This window comes from Thamnophis elegans, chromosome 7, assembly GCF_009769535.1.
Source record: "Thamnophis elegans isolate rThaEle1 chromosome 7, rThaEle1.pri, whole genome shotgun sequence".
In the NCBI taxonomy this organism is placed as follows: domain Eukaryota; kingdom Metazoa; phylum Chordata; class Lepidosauria; order Squamata; family Colubridae; genus Thamnophis; species Thamnophis elegans.
Genome location: NC_045547.1, coordinates 23637815 through 23655630, shown reverse-complemented (window position 1 = coordinate 23655630; position 17816 = coordinate 23637815). Strand labels below are relative to the sequence as shown.

The 17816-nt window shown below is 44.5% G+C and overlaps 1 protein-coding gene across 1 annotated transcript in view; it reads left to right on the top strand.

Annotated features, from left to right (window-relative positions):
* The first annotated feature begins 14187 nt into the window (after nucleotides 1–14187).
* Nucleotides 14188–17816, top strand: part of GNPTAB (N-acetylglucosamine-1-phosphate transferase subunits alpha and beta) — a 45667-nt gene continuing 42038 nt past the window's right edge. Inside the window, exons 1-2 of the mRNA XM_032221328.1 lie at nucleotides 14188–14460; nucleotides 16913–16998. Coding sequence (XP_032077219.1) covers nucleotides 14344–14460; nucleotides 16913–16998 — 203 coding nt within the window. The 5' untranslated portion in view covers nucleotides 14188–14343. The remainder of the gene's footprint in view (nucleotides 14461–16912; nucleotides 16999–17816) is intronic.

Genomic DNA, 17816 nt, shown 5'->3' with positions numbered 1-17816 from the left:
CCTAAAATATCTCATTTTCCTAGGAGAGGGGTAGGCATACTCTACTCGAAGTCAGTTTCATAACAACTATTTTACCTTTATTGATAAGCCCTATAGATAAATGCATGCATGCATGCATACATACAAGCATGCATGCATGCATGCATACCGGTACATGCATGCATGCATACATACATACATATGGGATGCAGAACTAAAGCCTCAACCCAAAATGGCCAGAGTTGAGAAAGCTTGTTTGCTTGTTTATTTATGACATTTACACAGCCTCCCATCTCCTAAATGTGAGCAACATTTAATTACCCCCATGATTGTGATACAATGTATGTGTCTCTTCCTTGTGCTTTTCTTGCTCTGATTATACACATCTAACTAATCTGTCAGCATATTTGTCATAGCAGATATATGTTGTATGTTTTATGTAGTCTTTTAATGGGTATAACCCGTATATAACATTTCTTGTTAGACTCCGATGTACTCTCTGCTAAAGTGAAGAACTATTGAAGCCAGAATTCTGTTTTAAATCGAAAGATTCATAAAACAAATATAAAACTGAAACCGAACGTTTTTCTGTTAGAAATATTGGATTTAAAAAATTGAAAAAAATTGGAACTTTGTTATTATATATAGTGACTATGGTGAGAATCCTATATGCGGACAAATGGAAAGATACATCAATTCCACAATGCAAGAATAGATTAAAAAAGAGATGTTGCTGACAGAATTGCAAAACTAATGTGCATGTGACGTATTGGGACTTCCCCCCCTTCACTAAACCGGGTATGGCATGGCCAGCACATGACACATCCAGCCCCTGCTGGGAATTTGACACCCTTGCTTTAAACAGACAAAAATGAAACTTTGATTTTAGGACAATTAGATCATTATTGGTTGTGACAGAAATGGCTAGTATTACAAAGCAAAAAGCTGAGGATGTAACCGTATTTTATATTTTAAAGTAAAAGTTCCCCTAGTACATATGTACTAGTTGTTCCCGATTCTAGGGAGCGGTGCTCATCCCCGTTTCAAAGCCAAAGAGCCAGCACTGTCCAAGGACGTCTCCTTGGTCATGTGGCCGGCATGACTAAATGCCAAAGGCACACGGAATGCTGTTACCTTCCCACCAAAGGTGGTCCCAATTTTTCTACTTGCATTTTTTACGTGCTTTTGAACTGCAGAAGCTGGGATAAGTAACGGGAGCTCACTCCGTTAGGCGGCACTAGGGATTCGAACTGCTGAACTGCCGACCTTTCTGATCGACAAGCTCAGCGTCTTAGCCACGGAGCCACTGTGTCCCCTTGTTTACAGATAAGAGACAGAATATTTGCATTTTTACATGCTTTCAAACTGCTAGGTTGGCAGAAGCTGACACAAATAACGGGAGCTCTCTACGTTACACGGAACTAGGGATTCGAACCACTGAACTGCTGACCTTTCTGATAGACAAGCTCAGTGTCTTAGCCACTAAGCTACCACATCTCAATTTTTTTTTTTGTATTTTGCTGCACCAAAAAAAGTTTATTCACTGCTTTACCCCCTTTTCCTCTTACCTTGCATTCGTTTCCTGCTTTTTATCTTTCCTTATTGTTGGGAAACTGATAACTATTCCCTTATTATCTTTGTTTCTCTTCATAATGTTTATATTACAGTAATCTTTAAGACTGGATCAAGTGGTCCTTAGGGCAAAAAATGAAATTTCAGTGTGAACTTTAAAAACAGGTCAATTTAATTCAATTAATATCAATTTCTCATCATAATTTTAATTCCCATACTTAATTTCCCACAAAATACATTTCAGCTCTTACTTCGTTTCTACTCTATAGCTTCAGCTGCTTCCATTCCTCATTCTTCTTCCCTCTAGTTAATATTTAGAAAAAGCTTGCACTGACATTTTCTAATTGCTTTCATAGCTGAATTTTTATGTTGAACTACGTGGGTGAGATAGTAAATAAGAGAAATATTTTGGGGTACTATAATTAGAAGAAAAAACAGCTTCTTTGTGGAAATCCCCCATTTTACAAAATTGTAAAAACTCTAGTAACTGTCAAGGGGTGCATAAAGAAAATCGACCAGATCTAAATAAAAGATCAAATCATAGTCTACCCCCACCCTTTCTGTCGATTTCAGAACTGGAAAAGATACAAGGGATTACAACAGGGGTCCTCAAACTATGGCCTGGGGGCCAGATACGGCCTGCCGAAGCCATTAATGCTGCCCAAGAGGGACTAAAAGGCTGCCCCACCCACATCACTCCATCTATCCACTCGCCTCCATCCACCTTCAGGAGGCTGAGGAGGCCAAAAACAGGACATGTGGGGGCTTCAGGAGGCCAAAAATAGGCTCATTTTGGGGCAGCAGAGTGGTTCCAGAGGCCAAAGAGTAAGGTGACCAGACGTCCCGCTGTTGGCGGGACAGTCCCAATTTTTAATAATTTGTCCAGTGGGGGAGGAGCTTCTGCTGCTCCTCTCACTGAAGGCGGCCCCAGCACCCAAGATCAGAGAGAGAGAGGGGGGGTGGGGGGGGTGAGGAACGTAGGAGCCGGAACGGAGGTGAGGAGTGGGGAAAGAGCGGCTCCCTGCTGACCTAATTGCGCAATCTGCTCTCCACCCCAAGAAGACACGAGCCTCTCATCTGCTTTTGCCATTCTGCATCCTTCGCAGGCAACTCAGTGTCGGGAAGAGCTCCAGCCCTTTTCTCATGCTCATCTCTTGCGCATGTGCAAGAGAAATACCCTCCTGGGCCAGGATCAAGGCGGAGGAGGCAACGACTCTCCTCCCACTGTCGCCACTGGGCAATGAAGGGAGTAAATGGGGACGCAGCGCAGGGGAAGCACGCTGCACAGGAGACTCTTCAGCGCCAGATTCAAGTCAGCGCGAGCTGCGGTCCCCTTTGGGTTGGCTCAGGAAGGAGGGGAATGGGGAGCAGCAGCAGCAGCAACTAGTTGGGTGCAGGGAGGGAAAAGCTCCGATTCTCCTGCGCTGCACAGGGCTCTCCTTGCGCAGGGCTCTGGAGCTCTTCCCTCTCTGCATCCAGAGACGGCTGCTCCGGCTCTTTCCTGAGCCAACACAAAGGGGACCGACTGGAGTCTGGCACTAAGGAGTCTCCTGCGCAGCGCAGCCAGCTACTCACTTCTCAGTGGCGGCAGCAGAAGGAGTCACTGTCCCCGCTGCCATGATCCTGGCCCAGGAGGATATTTTGCTTGCAGGCGCAAGAAAGAGATGAAAGAGAAAAGGGGAGAATGAGGGACACATAGAGAGAGAAATGAAAGAGAGCTGGAAGGAGAGAATGGGAGAGAGGGAAAATAGAGGAAAACAAATTAGAGAGAGAAGGGGGGAGGGAGAAAGAAATGAAAGAGAGCTCAAGGGAGAGAATGAGAGAGAGGGAAAAGAGAGGGAAACAAATCAGGGGGAAAGAAAGGAAGAGGAAAGAAAGAAAGAAACTTTCTCAGACCTATGACGAAAGCAATGGCAAGCTAGATCTCTTGCCAAGAAAACTGCAGTTTGCCAGAAGGCACAAATTGGAAGCAAGTCTGATTTTTTAAAAAGAAAATAACAGATGGCCAAAAAATGCATCTGAAAATAAGATTATTTATAATTTTGGATAACGTATTATATTGTCAAACTCAAAAGAAATCAATATATATATCCTGTTGCTGTTAGTTTAATCTTGGCAGCTTCTATCAACTTAGAGTTCACTATGAAAAGATTACAGAGAAGCAATTTCCTACAATTAATAACTTTATTTTGGATTTGCTATCATATTCCATGAGAAAGAAAGAAAAAGAAAGCGGGAAAGGGAAAGAAAGAAAGAAAGAAAGAAAGAAAGAAAGATAGAAAGGAAGAAGAGAAAGGGAGAGGAAAAATAGAGAAAAACAGAAATGAGAGGGAGGGGGAGAGAAGAGAGAGACCCTATTCCCACAGAAAACACTGAGCCATGAAATCTCAGTGAACTGAACCAGCAATTCGTAGACAATCAAACCAGGGAGCTTAGCTGTTTCCCAGGTGTGGGGAATGTATCAAAGACATGACTGAGGGCGTTAAAGAAATAATCATCCTTTTTTCCTCTTTCATGTGGGGAGGAAAGAAAAAGACCCTGGAAACTACAGACCAATCTCGCTGTGTTGCCTCACCTCTAAAGTCACGGAATCAATTATAAACCAGCCCTTCACCCTCCACTTAGAAACAAACAACCTGCTTTCTAACAAGCAGTTTGGATTCAGGAAAAAATTGTCTTGTAATCTGCAACTCCTACAATTCCCCCCCCTTACAGGAGGACAGAGAGGGACCCCACCCCTTTTCCCGATGGTAGCCGAGGTGGGGAGCCGCAGCCAGACCCCTCCCTCCCCCCCTCTCCCTCTCTCCCGCCCTCCCCCTGCCCCCAGTGTCTGGGTGGGAGTGGGCTTCCTGGAAAGAGGAAGGGAAGGAAAAGCGAAAGCGAAAGAGGGAAAGTGAGACATTTTCAGCCCTGAATCCCCAGAAGGAAAAAGAGGCATTTGAGCAAAAGGATTTTTGCTTCTTCAGAAACTTCACTTTTTCTTCTGAATCTCAAATTTAAGGCTTTGAAGGTCAGGCAAGAGGGGAGCTTCTGTTCCTTCTGGGGGAGCCCCTGAATTTGGGGAGGAGATCCCCACCCCCCCCATAATCCCCCATTGCTCAATCGGAGCCTGGAGGGGGAGGGGAACTGAGGGAGGATATTGGGGGCTCTGAGTTGCTTCTCTATAACTGGCTCCCCTTTGTGAAAGGGGCTGGAAACCCCCCGTCAATGGTGTTCCTCTTTACCAATGTTAAAATCTGGTCACCTTACAAAGAGGACAAAAATGGGCCCGTTTTTGGTCTCCCCAACCTCCAGAAAGAGAGAGGGAGGAAGGGAGGGAGGGAGAGAGAGAAAAAAAGAGAGACCCTCCCCCCAAGGCAGCCACATCCCTTTACTAACCTGCTTTCCACCCCCAGGAGCCTAACAAATTAAAGTTTAATTTGTGTGTATTGTTTAATAGACCACCCAGTCACATAACCACCCAGCCACACCCAGCCAGCCAGTCTGCCCCCCCCAACAGTCTGAGGGACCGTGAATTGGCCCCCTGTTTAAAAAGTTTGAGGACCCCTGGATTACAGTGAGCTGATACCATTTTCAGGCAACGATTAGTGAGTTTGGCCTTTTCTCCCCCATGAAGAGCCTGCTATTTTATCCATACAGTAATTATTTTAATCCCAAACAATACCATAATTTGGGCTATGTGATAAGTTGCATTCTTATTTTGTTGAGTTCTATCCTGACCTTATTTTCAATCTTTTACAGAATACTGATGGGTGAGCAGCTCAAAGGACAGAAGGATTTGGGTACCCTCTAGTGGCTAGAAGTTTGATAACAGAAATTGTAGAGAGAGATCTTGGAAAGTCTTATGGCTGCACTTTTGACAGTAGTAAACATATTTTTAAAGTCTGTTAGCAGTACTATATTATACCCATTAACCACAGAAAAGTGGATGATGATACTTTCTGTCCGTATCATTGATGTATATCCAGGGGTGTCAAACTCAAGGCCCACAGGTCAGATCCAGCCCACAGGGTGCTTAGATCTGGCCTGCGGAGCCGTGCTGGAAATAGGGAAGGACTGGCCCGCAGTGCCGGTCAGTGCCAGCGAAAATGGAGCTCAGGAGGGTCGAGTGCAGCCCTCCCAGGCTCCATGTATAGCCTCAACGGCCTCCTGCAGCCTTCTGCCAGCAAAAGCAGAGTTTTATTTTTGTTTTTGTTGTTTTGTTTTTAATTTGTTTTGCTAGCCCTCTGCCAGGGAAAACAGAGCTGGGGTGGGGTGGGGTGCTGCTTTCACTGGCAGAGGGCTAGCAAAACAAACTAAAAACAAAACAAAAGGAGAAATATCTCCCCTTTTGCATTTGGGTATCCAAGAAGGGATAGGGAAGGAGAAAGGAAAAGTCAAAAGGAAAAGAAGGGAAGATGGGAAGAGAGGAAGGAAGGCAAAAGAAGGAAAGGGGGGGAAAACAAAGGAGAGGGAAGAGGGAAGAAAAAAGAAGAAAAGAAGAAAAGGAAGGAAGGATTATGAGAGGGAGGGTCTGAGGGAAATCCTGCCTTAGCATTTGGCCACCACAAGTGACACAAATGAGCTGTCCCCATCCACCCTAGCCACATCCCTCGTCCCCCCTCAAGGTCAAAAGCAACCCTGATGCAGCCCTCAAATGAAATCGAGTTTGACACCCCTGATGTACAGTATATGGACTGTGCTGAGATGTATTCAGGATTTCCAGGAGGGAGATACTGCATTTCAAAGGGGAAACAGTGGAGCTTTGAAAGTTTGGTCCACAGGAAGAAGATTAAACTGGCTCCTCCCTAGTTATTCCCAGTATATATCTACAGTTATGCTAATAGTTGCTTTAACGTGGCAAGGTTCTGTCTATAGATGAAAAATAATACAGGAAAGTCATGGGGAAACAACCAGGTCCATATTTGAAGGGTTGAAAATTACTGATTTATTACTCAAGCCTATGCATAGGAACCTTCTCAGACTAATGGTTTGCACCTGGTTAAAATAATGTTCAACACCAATCAAGGGGGTTGAACTTTGACCTCTTGTGGCTACATAGACACTGTAAATTGATTCCTTTCTTTACTCCCTCCCCAGGCTCTGTCAGTGTCTCTCCTACCGTGTGTCATTCCTGGTTCTTGGGGAGTGATGTGGACAAAGTCATTAGTATGCAGATGATTTTCTGCCCTATTTCTTACTCTAGAACCAAATGAAGCCAAGGGAGGCACTGACTGATTTAAATACATAATCAGATGGCTGGTAAGTAATAAAATAAGGTTGAATGATGAAAGACAGACACTGAGGATTGCACAATCGTAGAAGTTGATATCCGACGTAAATTAAATGGATTCATGATTCCCCTGCGGGAGAAGAGTCCAATGGAAGTGTTTTTGGAACAATCAAATTCTAACAGAGTTGGAAGGGATCTTGGAGGTCGTCTAGTCCAACCCCCTGCTTAGGCAGGAAACTCTATACTACTTCAGACAAATGGCTATCCAACATCTTCTTAAAGACTTCCAGTGTTGGAGCATTCACAACTTCTGGTGGCAAGCTGTTCCACTGATTAATTGTTCTAACCGTCAGGGAATTTCTCCTTAGTTCTAAGTTGCTTCTCTCCTTGATTAGTTTCCACCCATTGCTTCTTGTCCTACCCTCAGGTGCCTTGGAGGATAGTTTGACTCCCTCTTCTTTTGGGCAGCCCCTGAGATATTGGAACACTGTTATCATGTGTCTCTTAGTCCTTCTTTTCATTAAACTAGACATACCCAGTTCGTGCATAATAGTTACTGAAATAAATAATAATAATTGATACTGAAATACTGAATAATAATAATTGTTATTGAAAGGTGATGTGGTCCAAGTAAATCTCAATTACCATTTACCACTTTGGGTGGTGTTTTTCTTTAGTCCCATGATAATCTACCATGGTGATTATATGCTTTGCCACCTGCAGATGGCAACACTTTGCTGTCTCAGATTGTGCCACCATAACAATTTTTTTACTATTTGTACTATTAAGTTGCAGAAGAATATTATCTAGAATTTACAAATTTCTTTAGCTGCTTAACAGAATGCACAGGGTATATTTTCTCTTAGATGCTTGAATGGGGGCACCAGCAGATATGACAAGGGATGGACAAACATTACCTTGCCCTGACTTCATTTCACAAAAGGATGCATTTTTACAATTTGCATGTTGATGTCATGATATACACGAAGTCACTGTGATTTACACCTGGTGCCCAAGTGCTTACACAATGCATACCAATCCCTTAGGTAAGCGATCCTTTCAATAAAATCTGTGGGCAGTCTCAAATCTGGTTGTTGACCAGAAGCACTCAGCCAGCATGGGGGAGAAAATGGAGAGATATGGTCTTATATGGGCCCGGCAGCATCCACATGGACGCATGCATCTAAGATGTGCGCGCATGCATCTTAGCGCCTCTGCGAGCCTCCGTGATGCTCCAGCTGCTCAGCGGAGCATTGCGCAGGTGCTATATGCGCCATGTGTGTGCACGGAAACACCAAAGATTTAAAAGACCGGTAAGGAGCTTGGGTGGGCAGGTGGGCCTTCCGGAGTACCGTACCGGAACGGTATCCGGTCCTACAGGCAGGCTCCGGTATGCCCATACCAGGGTGTACCGGCTGCAACCCACCACTGTCTTATATGCACTTTCCTGAAGCAGCTTGAAGTGAGTGTCCATTTGCTTTAGAGAAATGAATCAGGTGATTACAATGTCCCGAAATATGTGGATCTTAGTTAAGTTTTAGAGGCATATTCGGGCACTGGCAATCCTTTGTAAACCCCTCAGAAACTGCCTAGCCCAAGTAAACCCTGACCGCTCAACTCAAGCGAATAGAGTGCCTGAAGTTCTTCTCCTAACATGGGGTGTGATGGGAGGGCATACTGCCTTGGAAGAACTTGCTTTTCCAAAGCAAGAATGACTCCCAATCTTAAGGCATTCCAGAGAATGGCTTAGTCCTAGCTTTTCTGGAAGGCCTTTGGAGATTGAGCTGCCAGAGTTAAGATGTGCGCCAGATATTCTTTGTTATTGTCAAAGGCTGTGCTCTTTTTGTGGTATAGTTAGTTTCAGTGGTGGGATTCAACTGGTGTAACAATTGGGTCGCTTCGCGTGTGCCAAAAGCATGCTATGCGCGCACACCTTGCCTTTGAAATTATCACTAAATCTTACATTTTCCTGCAGCCCCAGTGAATAAAACAGCTGAGATGCAGCAATCTACTCTGTCGAGCTGGCTGCGAGGGCTTGCAACAAAGGAAATATAGGACTAGAATAGAGCAGGAGTGGGTGGGCTGGGTCAACTGATCAGCAGAACTACCAGTTCATCCAAACCAGCCCGAACCAGCTGAATCCCACCCCTGGTTACTTTGTATTTTGATTTACAGGTAATCCTCAACCTATAACCATAGGATTGTGAGGGAAGCAAAACCAGCAGGCTTTATTCTCAGTTCTCCCAGAGCCATGAACTCCAGTATAACACTAGCACTGCTGGCCCTGAGGGAGGAAAGGATTGCACGGAAAGCAAAACCGGCAGGATTTCTTCTCCTTGATTGTGCCACTTCACTTTGGAAATGATACGCTATGCCTCCTTCTCAGGGGTGAAATTCAGCAGGTTCTGACTGGTTCTGTTGAACCGGTAACAGAAATTTTGAGTAGTTCAGAGAACCAGCAAATATCACCTCTGGCTGGCCCCAGAGAGGGGAGGGAATGGGGATTTTGCAATATTCCCCTGCCACGCCCATCCAGCCACGCCTACAGAACTGGTAGTAAAACATTGAATTTCACCACTGTACCTAGTCCAGCAACGGAGTGGCCTTTCCTACTCCAACTTCCTGAGCTTTGGATATCTTCAAAAGGTAAGTGTGTAATTTGGAATGAAGTAGGATAGGGAAAAGGCCCATAGGGCTGTGGGGAACCTAATGGGCAAGGAAGCAGAGCACAGGATATCTCAGAGGGTGAGGGGACACTTTGGGGGGCCCAATGCGGGTGGGCCTGTCCCTTCACTAGGTTTTCCATGGTCTCTCCCACCCAAATTACTCCAAATTCTACTTAACGACCCATATATTTATTTATTGAATGTATTAGAGATAGCAGGGATGGGGAAGTTGCTAATGACACCATTCATTTAATGTAGACCTTGACTTGTGAGAATAATGTGCAAATTCCATTACTGTTGTAAGTTGAGGACTACCTAGTAAAGGTAAAGGTTCCCCTCACACATATATGCTAGTCGTTCCCAATTCTGGTGGGGGTGGTGCACTCATCTCCATTTCAAAACCAAAGAGCCAGCGCTGTCCGAAGATGTCTCTGTGGTCATGTGGCCGGCATGACTAAACGCCAAAGGAGCATGGGACACTGTTACCTTTCCACCAATGGTGGTTCCTATTTTTTCTACTTGCATTTTTACATTCTTTCGAACTGCTAGGTTGGCAGAAGCTGGGACAAGTAACAGGAGCTCCCTCGGTTACGCGGTGCTAGGGATTCAAACTGCTGAATGGCCTACCTTTCTGATCAACAAGCTCAGCATATTAGCCACTGAGCCACCACATCCCTATAGTAGGCAAATCTATGCTTCCAATCAAATTCCATTCCAATTCAAATGGCCTGCTAACGCGTGCAGAGTCACGCAGGTGTGATAGGCGGTGTAGAAATTTAATAAATAACTCAAAAGACTCTTGTAGAGAAAATGTTGCCATGTTCTGTTCAAAATTGCAATTAATCCATTTTTGGAGGGATTGGAGGATCCCGGGAATCATACATTGACCACAGGACTTATATTCAATGTGACCCGTCAAAACCGCGCTCAACTAAACCGCGCCCGATTCAACCGCGTCGCTGATGTCATCAACAGGGCGACAACAGCCAGCGCGGAGAAAGAAGGGCGCTTTAAATAGCGCTTTGAAAGCAAGCCTATTCAACTTAAGGTAAGGGTTAGGTTTAGGGTTAGGTTAAGGGTTAGGGTTAGGTTTAGAGTTAGGTTAAGGGTAAGGATTAGGTTTAGGGTTAGGTTAAGGGTTAGGTTTAGGGTTAGGTTTAGGATTAGGTTTAGGGGGGTTAGGTTTAGGGTTAGGGGTTAATTTTAGGTTTAGGGTTTACAGCGTGCTTCTGTCTCCGCGCTGTTGTCGCCCTGTTGATGACGTCAGCGACGCGGTTTAGTCGAGCGCGGTTTTGTGGTGGAACCTATATTCATACAATTCCATTGACTAAGAAATGGTTACCTAGTTCAGTTTGTTAACATTGTCTACTTTTTCCAGTTAATGAGCTACACTGGTTTTGGTTGTGCTCCTTTCTTATGTTAATGTTTTGCGATACATTTTGCATCACTGATTTCAACATTTTTTCTGCAGGACTAGCCTTCAGTAATTCAAAACGATACCCATGCAACTTATCATCTTATGTTATCTTCACAACAGGCCTATGAAGTGGTTTAGGTGAAAGATTTTATCAGTGACTCTAAAAACCAAGTTGGTGTTTCACTCCAGAATCACATTTCATCACTCTAAACTTTACACACAATACATTTGCTGTGTAGGTTGCCACACTTGGGCAACAAATACAACCCAGAGCATCTTAAAGAGGGTTGTTACCTGATGAAACTGACTGCAATTCCTTTGAGCTTATTCCATAATAAATGACTCTTCAAAATGCTGCAGGGCTGTTTGTCCCATAGGCACAAATATTTCAAATAAAAATAGGAATACAATCTCCACAGTAAAAACAAGAGCCAGTTTGTTATAGTGGTTAAGACATCAGACTATCCACATAAACCAGATGTGTGGTATGGGGCCAGTCACTCTCTCTCAATCCTAGAAAGGAAGCAATGGAACAATCATTTTTGAAAAGGCTTCTCAAGAAAAATGCAAGGCCCAGCCCAGGTAATCAATCAGAGTCAAAAACTGACTCAGAGACACCAGCTCTACTCTTGCAATATATATATATATATATATATATATATATATATATATATATATATATATATATATATATATATATATATATATATATATATATATATATATATATATATATATATATAACTAATATTTGCATCTGTCTTGTCCAAAATCTTCAGGAAATGGTACCCCAGTTTCATTCTGTCTTCTGCATATAAAAAAAGCATACGTGCAGTCCTTGACGTACAGTAGTTCATTCAGTGACCATTCAAAGTTACAACAGCAGTGAAAAAAATGACATGACCATTTTTCAGTTACCTTTGCAACATCCCCATGATCATGTGATCAAAATTCAGATGCTCGGCAAGTGGTTCTTACTTATGATCATGGCTATGTCCCAGGGTCATGTGATCACCTTCCGACAAGCAAAATCCAGATTCATTTAACAACCATGTTAAAGTAGAATAAAATATGGATTACAAATGTAAGAATGAAGACCTGGCATAAAAGGGACAGTTAGAAGTCTACTTAAAGGAAATGTCATCAGCCTCTAACCACAAGATGTTGATGAAAGAAATGTCCTTCTGGGTTCGGCTCCAAGTGAGGAAAAAGACACAGGAGACATGGAGGCTGCTTGGAAAGATGGTTTATTGGTGGACAGGACCACATGGCTTGAAACAGAAAAGGTTCAATGCTTCAATGTTGGTGGAGAAGAAGAGAAGGGCTGAGGCTTGCTAGGCTTTTTATAACCTGTTCAGTCCCACCTCTCTGTTTCCTGTTCCTGTGTAAGAAATGTATTCTGATTGGTTGTCAGACTTCCATGGGGCCATGCAGGGGCAACTCTCTAGGCTGTGTTTTGAATCCAGGTTTGGTTGAGTTTTCAGATGCCCTGTGGTCAGTTGGGGGCCAATATTATCATGCTTTCCTGTAGCTGAAGTGGAGAAGTCTTTATTATGTAAAGTGGACTAGCTTGGCCTTCTTAATGGCCCATTGACAAAGTGGGGATGGGCTGGAAGCTACAGGCAGCTATTCTGTCTTTTAAAACATGTTTCTTTCTTTTCACATCCAGAGAAATATTCTGCCTTTTCAATATTTCCTAGGATATTTCATTTTTCTGGGAAAGGGCTGGGTGATAACTTCCTACAATGTTCCAGCCAATGTGCCTATGTCAAAAGTCCAAACCACAAAGTTCAGATAAATTTCACATAAAGGCGCATAGTCAGTACCTATGACTCAAGAGAAAAGGAGAAGTAAGACCCCATCTCCTTATAAGGCTTTTTCCTCAAGGTAACCAATAAGAAATGAGTTAAGTGTTTCCGTGTTACGCTGCCTTTGAGAATGTATAAGAACTTGTGCTTCGATAATGAAGGTTGTTCAAAATTTGCAACCTGGCTGCCAAATAAACTTTTCCTGTATCCTGAGAAGTCTAAAGCCTGTCATTTTCTGCAACAATGTTACTAACTTTTCAACTGCAGGGATTCACTTAACATCAGTCTCAAGAATGGTCATGAAATGGGGGCCTAACTCACTTAGCAAATATCTCACTTAACAGAAATTTTGGACTCAGTTGTGGTTGTAAATCAAGGACTACCCGTATCTGCACACATAGCTGCAGGAAAAAAAAGCTGAAATACAAGTAGTCCTTGACTTACAACCACAATTGAGTCCAACATTTCCGTTAAGTGCGAAATTTTAAGTGAGTTTTGCCTTTTACGACTTTTCTTGCCACATTTGCTAAGTGAATCATTGCAGTTGTTACATTAGTAACATGTTTGCTGAGTGAACCTGGTTTCCTCATTGACTTTGCCAAAACTTCTGGAGGCAAGTTGTTTCATTGATTAATTGTTCTGTCAGGAAATTTATCCTCAGTTCTAAGTCGCTTCTCTCCTTGATTAGTTTCCACCCATTGCTTCTTGTCCTATCCTCAGGTGCCTTTAGAGCAGGGGTCTCCAACCTTGGCAACTTTAAGACTTGTGAACTTCAACTCCCAGAATTCCTCAGCCAGCAAAGCTGGCTGAGGAACTCTGGGAGTTGAAGTCCACAGGTCTTAAAGTTGCCAAGATTGGAGACTACTGCTTTAGAGAATAGCTTGACTTCTTCTTTTTGGAAGCCCCTGAGATATTGGAACACTGCTATCATGTCTCCCCCCCTAATCCTTATTTTCATTAAACTAGACATACCTAAAGAAGGAGTAGGGGGAACATGATAGCAATATTCCAGTATTTGAGATGCTGCCCCGAAGAGACGGTCTTTTTATTTTCCAAAGCACCAGAGGATGGACAATGGGTGGAAACTAATCAAGGAGAGAAGCAATCTGGAATTCAGGAGAAACTTCCTAACAGTGAGAACAATTAACCAGTGGGACAGCTTTGCCTTCAGACATTGTGGGTGCTTCTTCATCACTGGAGGTTTTTAAGAAGAGACTGGATGGTCATTTGTCTGAAATGGCATAGGGTCCTCTGCTTGAGCAGGGGGCTGGACTAGAAGACCTCCAAGGTCCCTTCCAGCTCTATTCTGATTCTGAGTCCTTCACCTTGAACAAAATAGCCTTAAGTGGCCCTTTGAAGGGGGGGAGGGGGAGACCTCCTCGCAAAACACGTCAAGCGGCGCCTCTTTCGCGCCCTCCCAATCACGAGGCGGCCGAGACGCCTGACAGGACACATGACCGGATTGCGGCGACTGGCGAAACCGAGGCCCCCTCTCCCCCCACTCCCCGCGAGAAGCAAATCCTTTCCCCCGCCCACAGGGGAGGCGGGGCCCGGCTGCCGGAAGCCGCCTCCGCTTGGAAGCCTCTGCGATGTGCCGGGGACGAGAATTGGGCAGCTGCTAGGAATTGGCTGCCGGTTGCGAGAAGGGCGGGCTGCGACTGCGAGGGGGGTGATGGTGGCCGGCGGGCCATGCTGCTGAAGCTCCTGCAGAGGCAGACCTACACCTGTCTGTCCCACCGATATGGGCCCTGCCTTTGCCTTGGAGGCATTGTCCTCCTGATCGTCTCCGCCCTGCAATTCGGCGAGGTAAGGCGCGATCCCCGCTGCCCGGTTGCAAAGCGCCTTCCTCCGTCCGAGCGATGCGCTGCCCGCTGCCCGCGATCCTGCACCGGGGAGGATCTGTTGCATATCTTCTCTACCTCGCTCCTTGCCTGGAGGGTTTCCCCTCATTTCTTTGCGCCGGCCTTCCGTCTCTCAAGCCAGGTCTCCCCGTTCGTGCCGCTCCTTGCAGAGAAGCGCTTTGGGCTCCCCCGTGCATTTCAGCCTGGCGTCTCTGGGCCCTTTAAGGCAGTGTTTCTCAACCTTGGCAACTTGAAGATGACTGGACTTCAACTCCCAGAATTCCCCAGCCAGCGAATGCTGGCTGGGGAATTCTGGGAGTTGAAGTCCAGACATCTTCAAGTTGCCAAGGTTGAGAAATACTGCTTTAAGGGATTGCATGATTGGCGTAAGCCAGTCACCCCCCCCCCCCCAAACTTCCCCTGTTGGATTTCTCACTGGCGATGGCCCTTCTAAGAGAAAGGCAAAGCTGCGAACTTTTTATTTTCCTGCGCGGGGCTGAACCTCGGCCACTTCTCTCCCGTGCTGGCGTCCTTTCCTTTCCCAGTTTCTCTGTAACGTAAAAACAATAACTTCCCTGCAATGATCACTGCCTTGATTGCATCCAATTCCCTGCTCCTTGCTCTGTGCCTTTTCCCGTGTGAGCAGCCAGCCGCCCATCCGGGCGTGTCAATACAGGAAAGGCCGTGATGGCAGCCGCCTTAAGGGAACTCACATTTTCTCGGCTCACGCTAAGCTTTCAGCAGTTTTGATCCGGGTAGATCTGGAACTTGGAAAAATTCTGTCTTTCATTAGGTGACAAAAAAGGAAGATGAGGGTTTTTTAAAAAAGTAATTCTCCGTTACAGAATAGTGGCGTAGAGGTGAGGCGAAGAAAAGACACTAGGAAGCGTGTCAGCGGTAGAGCGACAGCTTGCGCTGGAAAGGGCGTTTTTGGGGAACCCAAAAACGCCATTTGGGGAACCCAGCCTGGAAGCTGCTGTTCTTGCAGTCTTCTTGTGAAGGGAGCAGAGAATAAGCATGCCATGCCTTATTTATTTTAATTAAATGTACATGCTGCCCATCTTCGCTGCAAAATTCCAGGCAGCCAGTAGGTGGCACCAAAGATCCTCAAAAATCGCTTCATCCTTTTCTGTTTAGTTTAAGGGATGCCTGGACTTTTGCAGCATAAAGAGAGGTGGGTTTAAACAGTTAAAGGTGGGGATGGGAGTGGATAATTTCTCCATATGCCTATAGGAAATCAAACAGCAGAAGACAGAATCCATGAATGATAAAATATGGTCATTAGCATCACGGTTCAGTAATCTAGAAGACAGATAAATATAAAACCAGCTGGAAATTAGCTGTTTACAAATTACGGTATGTTGTAATGAAAAAGGCCATGTATCCCACCTTTCTAATAGAGGAAGTTGACTAAAGAAGATTAGCTGGTGAAATTCTTAAAGTAGGCTCCTATGAGTTGTTTCCCTTAAATGAATGGAGGGAAATAAGGGGAAAGGTTGAAGGATTTCTGCAAGGGCAAGCAAACATCTCCTCCTGCTCATCTCATGAACATGGAAACTGATCGTTAGCTAGTTATTATCAAATGACATTGTGGTTTATAGATAAGCTCCAGGTCATGTTGACTACCCTACCGGATGCTTAGCAGCTTTCATCTGCTGATCACAGGGTCTGTAAACTCCCCCAGTATTTTATATTAATTTTTATTTTGTGGAAGCATATGAGGTCTTGCTATGGAATTCACAGGTTGTTTCAGAATCCATTAATAGGTGTCTGCAGGGGTGGTAAATCAGGGCAAATACACTCTAGGCCCTGCAAGGCAAACCACATGACTTATGTACATGTATCTTATCTCAGGGCAAAAGTAGGAAAGGCCAAGATTTATGTTACGATATGCTCTTTTTTTGACATTGTGGTTTGAACTGGATAGCAATTCTCTGAATTCTAGTTGCCAAGAAAGACGTCAAAAGATTGTAGACTGGGGTAATTCTACAATCCTATGGTAATTCTGTACTGAAATTATTTGTGGGATGGTGTTATGTGGCAAACTGGGTGGTAGAATGTAAAAATAAAAAGATGTAACATTTTTCTGTACTGGAGACGTACCAGTCATTTTTACACAAATGTGGCTGGAAAGAGAAGTATGCCCATGATTTAATTTAGAGCACATGATTCAATTTAGAGCAGATATGTCATGGTGAAAAGGATCTTTAATAATAACAAGTCTTGATAAGCTTGCTAAGTTTGACTATATTAGAGGAGAATTTTCAGGAATAATTTAAGTAGCTTATTCCACTTTATAAAATATCCTAAAAACTTTAAGACCTTGTTCTTTCCATTTCCATGTAGAAGTTTTATTAGTTTTAAAAACCATGTCAATTCGATTGCTTTAGAATATAATCTTAAATATTCTTCCACAGGTTGTATTGGAGTGGAGCAGGGACCAGTATCATGTCCTGTTTGACTCTTACAGGGATAACGTGGCTGGGAAATCATTTCAGAACAGGTGAGCCTCAGATCTGGAAAGGCATTGCTTTCTTCATTGTGCAAGAAATGCAGATGCTAGTGTTTGTTCCAGAGGCAGGTTGGTCTGGTGCAGTGATGGCTAACCTTTTCCAGACCAAGTTCCCAAAGCGTGCATGCGTACCCAAACCCCCAAAATGCAATGCGTGCATAGCCCTGTGCATGTGCCTCCCCCACATGCGTGCACAGCCCTGTGCCTGTGCCTGGCCATGCACTCCACCTCTGCATGCATGCGTGCATGCCCCCCGCATGTGCCCTGCCCTGTGCATGTGTGCGCACCCCCCTGCACATGCCCCAACCCCGGTCATAACTGGCTGGTCCCGATGGCCAGAGGGAGGCATGTGTGCATGCTGGTGAAGCTGAACTAGGGCAGCAGCTCAAGTGCCCACAGAGAGGGTGCTGCGTGCCACCTGTGGTGCATGTGCCATAGGTTCGCTATCACGAGTATAGTGGTTAAGGCACCAGGTAAGAAATTTAGAGACCACGAGTGGGTTACTTTGGATCAGTCCTTCTCTCTCAGCCTAGGAAGAAAGCAATGGCAAAGGATTTCTGAAAAAAATTGCCATGAAAATTCAGGGTCTTGTTCAGAGGAAATCTTTGAGAGTCAACAGAAACTCAAAGGTACACACACACACACACACACACACACACACACACACACACACAAAAGAGAAATTGCACCAACGCTATTTCCTCTGCATTGTTTTCCTTTCCCCCTTCCTTAAGTCATAAATTCACTATATAAGCTGAAGAAGAGTATAAATTCTCTGTACAGTTGAAGAAAGGCAGAAAGAAAAACAT